The sequence below is a fragment of the Monodelphis domestica genome, chromosome 3 (genome assembly GCF_027887165.1).
Source record: "Monodelphis domestica isolate mMonDom1 chromosome 3, mMonDom1.pri, whole genome shotgun sequence".
Lineage (NCBI taxonomy): Eukaryota > Metazoa > Chordata > Mammalia > Didelphimorphia > Didelphidae > Monodelphis > Monodelphis domestica.
Genome location: NC_077229.1, coordinates 292,649,335 through 292,661,796, shown reverse-complemented (window position 1 = coordinate 292,661,796; position 12,462 = coordinate 292,649,335). Strand labels below are relative to the sequence as shown.

At 33.3% G+C, this 12,462-nt stretch overlaps 1 protein-coding gene across 4 annotated transcripts in view; it reads left to right on the top strand.

Annotated features, from left to right (window-relative positions):
* Positions 1 to 12,462, top strand: part of PRKDC (protein kinase, DNA-activated, catalytic subunit) — a 166,211-nt gene that overhangs the window by 110,628 nt on the left and 43,121 nt on the right. For all 4 annotated transcript variants that reach the window (XM_056823884.1, XM_056823883.1, XM_056823882.1 and 1 more), the window contains 5 exons: positions 254 to 469; positions 1,736 to 1,848; positions 5,999 to 6,130; positions 8,301 to 8,480; positions 11,599 to 11,807. In XM_056823884.1, coding sequence (XP_056679862.1) covers positions 254 to 469; positions 1,736 to 1,848; positions 5,999 to 6,130; positions 8,301 to 8,480; positions 11,599 to 11,807 — 850 coding nt within the window. The remainder of the gene's footprint in view (positions 1 to 253; positions 470 to 1,735; positions 1,849 to 5,998; positions 6,131 to 8,300; positions 8,481 to 11,598; positions 11,808 to 12,462) is intronic.

Genomic DNA, 12,462 nt, shown 5'->3' with positions numbered 1-12,462 from the left:
CAATGAGTGACAGATCCAGGATTAGAATCCAGGTCTAATTCTTAGTCGTGTGCTATATTCATTGTATCACATTGCCTTGATGATCATACTGATACATATTTTATAAACTGCCTTTTATCAAGTTTTGGTAATTTTGATAATATTTTGTAATTACAGGGAATTCCTTCAGAATCTTGTAATTTGGGTTATTATATATCAGAATTCATTAATAATAAGTATCTTTACTATAATGGAGTTATAATTATTTTAACAGCTGGAAGAAACTCTTTTAATTGGCTAACTGGAAGTAGCATTGACACATTTGCCGAGTACACAAACCCATCATTCTCTGAATCATTGTCATCTTCCTTGCTGTTTGTTCATAAGAAGACTGATAAACCCCAGAGGGCAGTCTTGAAATCAGTGGGGCCTAATTTTGGGAAACAAAGATTGGGATTGCCAGGAGATGAAGTGGATAACAAAACTAAAGGTAAAGTAATACTACACAACTGAAATACAATGATTAGCATACACTTGGAGCTTTCTTTACTTCAGACCAGTAGCTTGAGTAGTGTATCACTAGCGTTCATTGCACCTATATTATCTATACTTATACTTTTTCTTCTACATTAAGACAATTAAACATTTGCCATTTTTTCTTAAAGTAAATTAAAGACAGAGTAGACTTTTTTCTTTCATTTGTAGATGTAGACTGAGAAAAAAGTTCTCCACATATTCTTTTCCCTCCCCTCCATTTTTAATAGCCACTGTACTGTGCAGACTTAGAATAGAATAGGTTCGTTCTTACCAAGGTGCACAGAAAATTAAACGAGTTCTCGGATATTAGCATTGGAAGAAACTCATCTTGCTCTTCATTCCTGTCATCTTACTTAACTGCCTCTCAGTGTTTTTCTTCTCTTTATGTCTCCTCTGAAAATTATTTAAAGCACCTTCAGTCTTCAGGCAGCCCAGTTATGGACTATAATGTCTGCCTAATTCTTGTACTCATCAAAAGTGGCAAACTTGAAAGGAACTTTAGTCACTGATAGTCTCTATTACTATCTTTATTCTTTCTCTTTCCCTTGACAACTTACTTAAAAGAAATATTTTACTCTTTAAGTATCAAGGGATTGCCAAAGGAAAAATATTAGGAGATTGAGAGTTATAAAGATTGCTGTCTGTCACTGTATGAGTTCTTCAAGAGATTGGAGGTGAGAACCTGAGAAATTAATAAAGGTAGTGACATCAATTATGAACCAAGACCTAGATTCTTTCAGTGTGGATAATGTCAGGGATTGAGGTAGTAATATTATAAGTAATGTTTAAAATGAAAAAAAAAGTGATAAGAAGTGAAGAAAGAAATAACTGCTTAATGATTCATATGCTTCTTGATTATCTATACAATGTCAAGAGATGTAGAGGACACACATGAGCATGATGGGAGGATCCCCTGTGACCAAATAATGGAAGTTCATCGACAAAAGTTAAACAGACATGAATTGGTTGTGACCTGCACTATTGGAGGATGTATTCACATCAGTGATATTATATACCCATTATATATACATCCCATATTCCAAAGCTTTGTTTATCCAATAACTCTGTAATATCCTTATAGGATCAAGGATTTGTCCTTTATTCATTCTTCTGTATTTATTCTGGTAGCCAAGCCGGGATGTTTGCTTATCAATAAATGTTTCTTGAATTAAAAAAAATAATAATAATAATAATGATAATTTTTCTCCCTGTGCTTTAGGTATAGATGAACGAGCAGAAATATTAAGATTACGGAGACGATTTTTAAAGGATCAAGAGAAGCTTAGTTTGATATATGCCAGAAAAGGTGTGGTCGAACAGAAAAGAGAAAAGGTTTGTGTCTTTTTAAAGAATTCAGTTATAAAAATATTGATGCCAGAAGACTGGCAAGGAAATTCATTTTCATATTTTACTGGAGAATTGTTACAAGCAAGGCATACATAATAATGCATATTCAGTTTATTGGTAAGGCTAGCAATTACCAATAAAAGGGCTATTTGGCTCCTCAGCAAGCCAAAAGATAGCTGCTAGATTGGTTTTTTTGGGAAAAGGTGGAGCATTAAAAAAAAACAACAGAACCATAGCATCATAGATGGGGGAAACAATATGACTGGTTACAAATCCTGAATCATCAAAGGTATGGGGGACAATATCAGTGGATAGAAATCAAGAATGTGGGTTTAGCATCTCCTCTTTCCCTCTTGTCACTAGGAAATTCTGATTGATTTAGTCCATCTGCAAAAATAACTAAAAGGAGGGGGCAGCTGGGTAGCTGAGTGGATTGAGAGCCAGGACTAGAGAATGGAGGTACTGGGTTCAAATCTGGCCTCAGACACTTCAGAGCGATGTGACCCTGGGCAAGTCACTTAACCCCCATTTCCTAGCCCTTACCCACTCTTCTGCCTTGGAACCAATACACAGTATTGACTCCAAGACAGAAGGTAAGGGTTTAAAAAAATATATAACTAAAGGGATAGGGAGCTCCTAGATTGCTCAGTATCAATACATTGTATTCATTCTAGGATGGAAGGTATGGGTTAAAAAAAAAAGAATAACTAATGGCATATAGATAATAAATTTCCTATAGTTGGTCAAGGATAGCTAGTGGTATAGAGATAATAGATTTCTTTTAATTAGATTGATTTGTAGTTAAATAACTTTTAAATTTAGAGAAGATAACTTCTGAACCCGTGAACTTTTGAACCTAACTCTAAGACAAAGAAACATGACTTAGGCAGGTATATAAAATATTGGTGGTGATGTAGAATAGAATCAATTACAAAAATGGGAACTATCAATTTGATTATTAATGTAGAGGGGTATGGGGATGTAAGGATAATGTAAAAGAAGCATCAATAAAATACTACAAAGGCTTTTTAAAAATTTGAATTGATTTTTAACTTTTAGTTATTAAATAGTACATTTTTTAGATCTGATCACTATTTCCCTACTTAGTTAATTGAATTATTATAAAGATAATGGTATGCTGTAGATTGAAAAGGAAATCTTTTCATAATTTGGAAGTAACAAAAATAATCGAGGTTGCTTTTTTTTACCCATACCTCTATTCTGTGGAATGTGTATATATCCAAATTCCTTCCCTTCTTCACTCTTTGCCTCTCTTCCTCCCTTCCTCCTTCCAATATTTCCTACTCAAATTGAAGAAGACCACAATACCTTCCCAACCAAAACTTGACTTTGTTTTCTTTACCAGTCTATCTTTAATCCTCAAGTGGCTTCAGAATAAACATTGACTTTTTTCCATCTTGACATATATATAGTGTCATTTAAATTTCTTTTGCATTTCAGCAGTAACTCTTAAATGTCCTACTTTAAGTGTCATAATGATGTAGAATTAACCTTGGGTAAAAAGAGAGAAAGAGATTAGTGCAATAAAGTTGAGGTGTACTATTCTTGATTAAGGTATCAACATGAACAGAAGAGTAGTATTTGATAAACTTAGAGAAAACAAAAACTAGAACAACACAATTCATTAAACATTGAGCACATGCTGTGTCTATTGCTGTCCTAGGTGATAATGACATAAAAAGGCAAAAAAATGAAGCATTCCAAGCCCTTACTGAAATTACATTCTTTTAGGAGAATAAAACATTTAAGCATTAATTGCAAAGTAATCTTACTAAGTACTTTGAGAGGTAAAGATGATATATAATATATTTATTATTAAATTATCATTATTATTAAATATATTAAATTTATAATATTTATTTCCAGAAGAAAAAAGATAGCTTTTCCTATAAATAATAAAAGGTATTATTTTGGTACAAGATAAATATGTTTGATTACATTAAAAATAAAAATTTTATATACCACAAAGACTTTTTAAAATGTAAAAGGAGGTTCAAATCTGGCTTCAGACATTTCCCAGCTGTGTGGCCCTGGGCAAGTCATTTAACCCCCATTTCCTGGCCCTTACCCACTCTTCTGCCTTGGAACCAATACATAGTATTGATTCCAAGATAGAAGGTTGTTTTTTTTTTTAATGTAAAAGTGAAAATATGACATCTAACACATAATATTGATTTCCTATTGTGATAATTAAAATGTTTGGGAGCAAGGGAAATATGTATATCAATTATGACCGCTGAAATATGTTTTCTACTGTGTCTTGGTTTTATATAAATATAAGATGGTCGCCAGGGAATATATTTCCAATTTATGAATATACCCAAGCCAACTGGGTTTTATAGAGAAATTTAATTTATAATACACTGATTAATCAATAGAAAAAGAGAGAAAGTAAGAAAGGAATAAGAATGAATAAATCAGTCAGTTGGTTTTATCACTCACCCAAGATCTCTCTAGGTAAGGCTTCTCATGCCAACCTCAGGCTCCACCTTCAAGAGAGCCTCCTTTCAAGAAATGTTTCCAGAGAATTCTCCTCCTTCAGAGCCAGCCTTCTCTCCTGGTCCTCCCACAGAGCAACCTCCTCAGTCCTCCTTCAGAGCCACCTCGCTCAGAGCAAAACCTCCCAGAGCAAAATCTCTGGAACTCCTCCTCAGACCCCGCTATCTTTAAGGACACCATCTAAGTCCCCTCCCCTCAGTTCTCACATCTACCAATCACTGTCGATGTCTCCCCTGTGCCAATGGTGGCTCTAGCTTAACCCAGGACCGCCCAGAGGCTTGTTTCCTTTGCACATGTCTGTTGAAGGTCATGTTCTCAAATAATTAAATCTTGATCTTTGCTGCAGCACCTTCCTAAATCCTGTTAGACTGAGTAGGGTGGAGATTGTAAGTTCCAAGACCTGGTTCTGTCATTCCAAGTATCTCTATTGTATCAATTCTAAAATCAATTATGACTCAAAGAACTTCCTGTTCTATGCTTAAGCATAGGTCAAAGCCCTTTCCATTGTTTAGCAAAAGGTTTCTGTCCTAAAGTAGTCTTAAGTAGGGAGGAGAAGGACCCTCCCATGCCAAGGGTTTTCACATTCCAATAGAGATCTTACTATCAGTAGGAAATTTTTCAAGTATGAAATTTCCCAAAGGTGAAATTTCAAACATTCATAAGTCTAAGAAATTTTAAGGTTTACACTACATATATATATATATATATATATATATATATATATATATATATATATATATATATATATATATATATGAAGTTGCTAAAGATTTAAAAAGATAACTCCCAGTCCACAATGGATAAATGGCAAAGGATTTGCACAAGAATTTTTGTAACGAGGAAACAAAAATATTTGAAATTTGAGGGAAAAAATTTCTACCTAACTAATTAAAGAGATGTAAATTAAGATTTTGAAGAACCACCTTATATTCATCAAATTGACAAAAATAAAAAAAATAAAAGCAATAGTACTCAGTGTTGATGGAGTTGGGGAGAAATAGATAAACTCAATTGTTGCTGGCGAAATTTGGAACTTATAGACTCCTTTAAGTAATACTCTCAATCTATATTTTAGATTACAAAATAATGACATAATTAATCCATTAATTCTGTCATTTTGAACATATCCTGTAAGTGTTAATAGATAACAAAGAACAAGCAGTTCAAAGATTTTTATAACCTTATTTTCAATACAAGCAAAACTAAATATATGAATTTTGGGGGAATAATTCAATTAAGATTGAGAAGTATGAATAATATATAATTCTTTTTTTTTTTAATCTATAACCTTGAGTTTTTGAAAGGGGACATAAGCTTTGGTCAGTTTTGCAAAACTGAAAAGAAGTCGTAAATGACAGACAGTCTATTTAGGGGTAAATCATTTAATTCTTCTGTTAAGGTGCCAAAAATGAAATCGTGGATGCTTTTGTAGTATCAAAGCATACAGAGGCAAAAACTGGCAGAACCTAAGTTGTTTGATAAAACTATTTTACCTTGCAAGACCTTGCATGATCACTTGGTTTTTTAATGTAGAAATTTTTTTAGATTTATCTCATCAATTTACTGGTTTTATTTCCTTGAATAATTTTTCCCCTTTTGTATTTTAATTATGTAGGAGATGAAAAATGAATTGAAAATGAAGCATGATGCACAGGTTACTTTGTATAGAAGTTATCGTCAAGGAGATTTGCCTGACATTCAAATTGAATACAGCAGTTTAATCAATCCTTTGCAAGCTGTGGCTCAGGTCAGTGCTACTCTAACTTCACATTATTTACTAACAATAAAAAATGTTGTGTGTTTTGTATATATTTGAGTCTCTGTAAGTAAATATTTAAAAGAAATTATTTTAGAAACAACTGAAAATTGAACAGGAAAGTTTGTATTTTCAGTGCCTATAATCAGATAGTTTTCATGTTTACAAATGTCAAAAATTTGTAGCGGTTATATTTTTAAATTTTTTATTGGTTTTATTTGGCATCATTTTAATGGTATGAGAATCTGACATAATCAATTTGGACTGTTCCTTTCCTTTTTCTTACCTTTATATCATAGAACTATAGATTTAGAACTCACAAGTACTTTGGAGATCATCTAGTCCAACCCATTCATTTTACAGATAAAGAAACTGAGGCACGGATCTGTTAAATGACTTACCATGGTCATAGGGAGTCACAGAACCAGAATTTCAACTCAATTCTTTTGTCTTTATGTTTACTGTTCTTTTAAAAACTCTTTACCTTCTTAATATCAATCCTAAAACAAGCATTCCAAAGGGTAGACAATCAGGTTAAATAACTTATTCAGGGCCACGGCAAGGATATCTGAGGTCAGATTTGAACTTGTGTCCTCTAGACTCCAGGCCTGGATCTCTATTCACTGTGCTACCTATCTACCTCTAGTTCACTGTGCTACCTATCTACCTCTAGTTAGTGGTTTTTTTTTTCCTATTCTGTCTCCCTTAACTCAGAACCAAAGAAAATTATGTTCAGGCTATTTAGTTTATAGAATTAAAGAACTTCAGAACTGGAAGAGACCTCAGTTCATCTTTTACCTGAAGAGGATTACTATTCCTTGAGCCTCTGTTTAGAAAACTTGATGCAACAGGAGACCTTTACTACTCCTAAGGCAGCCCAATCTGCCAAATTTTGCTCTATTTTACTTCTTATTTTTAATTGTGCATATGATGTACTTTTATATGTGAAGTTAAGCCTGAAATACTTTAAAACTTCATTATTAAAAAGTATGCTGGCCTCAGCCACTTCCTAGCTGTGTGACCCTGGGCAAGTCACTTGACCCCCATTGCCTAGCCCTTACCACTCTTCTGCCTTAGACAGAAGGTAAGGGTATAAAAAAATAAAAATAAAAATAAATAAAAAGTATGCTGACATTTTGTGAAATTTATTCTTTCTACTTCCTGGAAAAGTTTTATCATTATCAGATTACTAAACAAAAACATATGCTATTTTATTTTTTTCATTTTTTATTGTCATGCAAAATACACTTCTATATTGGTCATTGTTGTCAGAGTGAAGTCATACATAACCAAAACCCCAAAATAAATACACTGATGTGAAAGACGACTCCAACAGTTCTTTCTCTGGAGGTGGATAGCATTCCTCATTATAAATCTTTCAGGATGGTCCCAGATCATTGCATTGCTAAGAGGTGCCAAATTTTCACAGATAATCATCATCCAATATTGTTGTTACTGTATACAATGTTCTCTCAGTTCTGCTTATTTCACTCTGTATCAGTTCCTGCAGCTCTTTACAGCTTTTTCTGAAATCATTTTGTTCATCATTTCTTTCTATTTTATTTCTAATCACTTTGGCTAGTATTCAATTCTGAAATGAGTTTTATGTAGAAATGTCAGTGTGGTAACTCTTACAGTAATACCATAAACACTAAAGTTGTATAAATAACTGGAAATAAACTAGGAATAGGAAGAAACTATGTTCAAGCCCACCAGAGACACTGAGCCTTCACTTGGGCTCATATGACTTGATAAAATAAATAGCTGTGTGCCATGCAGGGTGAAATTATTTGTTAAAATGTATGAATTTATAAACTGTATATTAAAAGCATAAAGTAGTCCCTGTGTTATACCATAGATAGCCTCTCGCCCCTACCTAGTCTTGTCTTTGCTGATCAATTAAATTTCATATTGTAAAATAAAAACAACTGTCTGAAGGTATTTTAATATTTATCACAGTAGTAGGGTCCATATTAATCAAGCCAAATTGATCAAAATATAAACTGTCTTAATTTTTTAACTTTTAAAATAGATTTGAGAGAAGATAAGGTTGCAAGGCAGTTTCTAAATTAAACTAATTATAGCACTGTTGCTATAAAACATTTTTATTTCAGACTACTTTGTTGATACTTGATTTCTAATGTTTTTTGTTGTTTTTTAGCGAGACCCAGCCCTTGCAAAGCAGCTCTTTGGCAGCTTGTTTACAGGAATTTTAAAAGAGGTGGATAAATCTAGGAGCTCATCAGAGAAAAGAGGTGTTACTGACAAGTTGCTGCTGGACTTGAATTATTTCCTCAGTAGCACCATGTTGTTCTTTCCACCTTTCATCTCCTGTATCCAGGTAAAAATATTCACTTAGATCTTGTTTTCTTCTATTTAATGTGATATATTATAATTTCAGTCTTTATCTCAAAAATACTACAGTAAGAGTGAATGAGGAAGATTATAGGTCTGAAATATATTTTATATCGTCAATTTGTGTTTTCCTTTTCAGGGTTATGGACACATGAGAAAGTGACCAGGAATTCATTATACAAGTGCTTGCTTTCATCTTATACTGAAACCATTTCAGAAATTTGATTGTGTAGCATTGAGCTTTTTTATTCCATAATTTCCCAACCATTTTAATTTAGAACTTTTGCAGATTATGTTTTATTATTTTAGGTTTAAAAAAATATTAGTATTTTTGCCATTCAGAACATGAAGCTTCACTAACTTCTCTATACAAGTGTCTTTTACTTCAGTCTGTTAAGTTCCTCTGGAAATCAGGACCTTCATGAAGTCCCAAAACCTGATTATGACCCTTAATCATCACTCATGTTTGTAGAACTTAAAATAACATTTTTCTTTAATATTCTACAAACTAAAAGATTAATAATTAAGCCCCAATCTCTAAGAATAATAGTTTTTTTCCCTAATTTGTATTTTTTTGGTAAGTTGAAATCATATACCAATTCCTTATAGCCTTTTTACAGTTGTTTGGTATGTACGTACACACGCGCACACACACACATAGTTAGGTCATCTTTTAAGAACAGGTTTATCACCTGCCCTTACTTGAAGCCCCTCTAGCTGGTAGAACCTGCCAATATTTTTCCTTGTTGCCAGGACCTTAGAGAACACAAACTTACCTTTACATTATGAAGCATCACTTGTTTTTCAAATAAGTCAAAATTGAAAAAAGACTATTCATGATGTTTCAGTCAAGCCTTTAATCTTTATTTTCTTTTTTAACACGAATCTTTGTGAACTTGGACTCTTCTGATTAGAAATTTGTGAATAAACAAAAATTTGGCATGCTATTTGAGAATGGTGCATAATTCTGAAAAATATGAGAACTATTTCAATTAATTATGTTACATAATTTATGTAGTATGGACCCAACTCTAACTTAGTCAAATAGGAAGTCATTTTTTAAAAACAGTAGTATTTTTTCAGTAAAAACAGTAGTATTTTTTCAGATAGCAATAAGTCACCTAGGTTTATGCCCATATATGGCAACCAAATTACTTTAATTAAAAAAAAATCAAATTTTCTTTTTTTATTCTATAACCATGAACATAAAAATTCAATATTCAAAGAAAAATACTAAACAGTTACTGGCATCTGTAAAGTGCTTTAAGGTTTGCAAAGTGTTTTAGAAATGGCACCCAAGTAATGCCAAGTAAAAGTCTCTTTTGTAACAAATATATATAGTCAAAACAAAATACGTAAACTATCAGTTTCTATTCCATCGCCTCTGCCAGGAGGTGGAGGTATGTTTTAGCTTGAGTTTTATGAGTCATGATTATTTACTGGATTCTGAGATCTTTCTGAGTTGTGTCCTCTCATATTATCATTGTGGTCATCTGTTCATAGAGGTCTTTCTACATTTCTCTTAATTTGTCGTATTGTCCCCATGCTACAATAAAATTCCTGTGCCACACCGTTCTGGCATTTCCCCATGGATGAGGATTTCTCTTGTTCACACATACGACCTCCCCATTAGAGCTTCCAGGGGCCTCAGAGGAGATGCAGTTCCCTATTCTTCCTTCACAGCTGAGGTCAAGTGACTTGCTTAGGGTTCTTTAGGAATGGGATATTGTTATAAGGAACTCCCTTTACCCTGCAGTTTAGCACTTTCTCTGCAGTTATGATCCTAAGAGGTGCCAGCAAGATTGAGAGATTAACCATTTTGCCCAGCCTCATGCAGCCGATTGATTTCAAAAGTAGAACTTGAACTCTATAGACTTCCGGGCTTGATGAGCAGTTCTCTAGCATGTGCACCACACTGCCTCTCAACAAAAGGTTGCTCTATGTATTTTTGTACATACTGCTGCTTTCTCTCTGCCCTGAATCTTTTTAGTTACCCTAATATTTTATCAACTCTAGATTATACATTTTGTGATTTCATTTTAATTCATTCTTTTCCCCCTTGATGTTGGAATCAAGTAGATCTAGGTCTTTCAAGAGAATTCGATTCTGTGTTTGGGGGGTGAAAAGTCTAAATATGTATGATGGCTCAATGCATCAAGTTCCTAAATGTGTCTGCATTTTGCTTCACCACATCACTTTTAGGAGCATAATGCATTCAGAAGTATAAATAATTCGAATGGGCAAACTATTATACTTTAAAGACATTCTTTCCAAGTTAACTTAGATTTACAAGCTTCTCATGACTTAGCTTCTAATCTGTAATTGCAATTAGTAGTTTCTTTATTGTTATTTCCCAGAAACACTGTGAATTTAATGAACTATTTATTTTTAAAATGAAAAGTGCTACTTACATAAATTCAAAATAGTTTAAATTTGTATTTAATTTTCTTTTAATTGAAATTTACATTTTAAATTTTCTTTTTCCTGTTAAAAAAATTTGAGCAGTATGAAGTAATAGTGGAAGCATTTAGAATGAAATTACTTACACATTTTAGTGTGGTTGTTTTTAGTCAGTTTAGCCTGTAGTCAACTCTCAAATTCAAATTTGAAATGAAAATGTCAGTACAGTAATTCTTATAGTTCTGAGATATAACGTTATTATATAAACTCTTGGAAATAACCTATGATTAAAAGAAACTCCTTTAATAATAAGATAGTTACATCTGATAGTGTTTAAGAATGTACTGGAGGGATTGAAAATGTTTCACTGCTGTTTCTTCTCTTTCTTCTCAATTGCTTTTTATGTTAGCACAAAATTCTAGAGACCTGGGAAGATATTGCAGTTACAGAAATGCATGGTTCTTCTGTTTTGCTCATTTAGGGGGCAGTGAAGTCCTGCTAGAATAGTACAGAAATAAAAATGTTATTATATAAGTTGAACTTTTAGGAAAAAATTGTTAATGGAATCACATGACATGTAATTGGTGTTATTGGTACTTACGTCAAAACTTTCTCTAACATTTTGTAAAAATAGGTCATTCTCCCGAGGAGATATAGTTCCATTGCCATGAGCTAAATATTTAAATGTGTTTGTGGCTTCACAGGAAATGAGTTACCAGCACTCTGAGCTCCTAAGCCTTGACTCATCTACAGTGAGCACCAGTTGTTTGGCCAGTTTGCAGCAGCCAGTAGGCATCCTCCTTCTTGAGAAAGCATTGATTCATCTCACTCCTGCAGAAGAACCACCATCTAAACGAATGCGGGGGAAACCCCAGCTCTCTCCAGATGTCATCAAATGGATTGAACTTGCTAAGTAAGTACTGACTAAGGACAAGGTCTGCAGGTGCTTGTCCAGCACTGCATTATTCTTAGTGATGAGGACTAGTTCTCTTCTTTACCATAATTTGTACCTACCTACGGGTCACCAAACAATAGTAGAATCTAATCTCATTGGGAAATGAAATGTTTGAAATTGTATGCATGTGGAGCAGAGAGGTGGCATAGTGGATAGAGCAGGCCTGGAGTGGGGAGGACCTGGATTCAAATCAGGCCTCAGACACTCCTAGCTGTATGACCCTGTTAACCCCATTTGCCTAGCCCTTGCCATGTTAGTAAGATAGAAACTTAAGAGTTTTTTTTTAAAAAGAAATTATATGCATGTTCTAAGTATATTGAAATTTAACTCTGAGTCCCAGCTTTATTTATGGATGGAAATCTTTCTATAATGTGTTATACTCTTTCTTGCTTTCTTAATCATAGTGTTTTGAACTTAAATTTTTGTTATTAGAAATTCACAAAAATAACTTTTAAAATACTCTTTATTCACACAATGCTGTCACATGCATTATGTAATAACTTTTTTTTTTTTGCAAGATGTGAAGTATATAGAGTAGATAGAATCCTCCTTTGGAATCTTTAAGCCAGAAAGATTAAACATTTTAGAGCTAGTAAGTAGTAGGACTGGCACT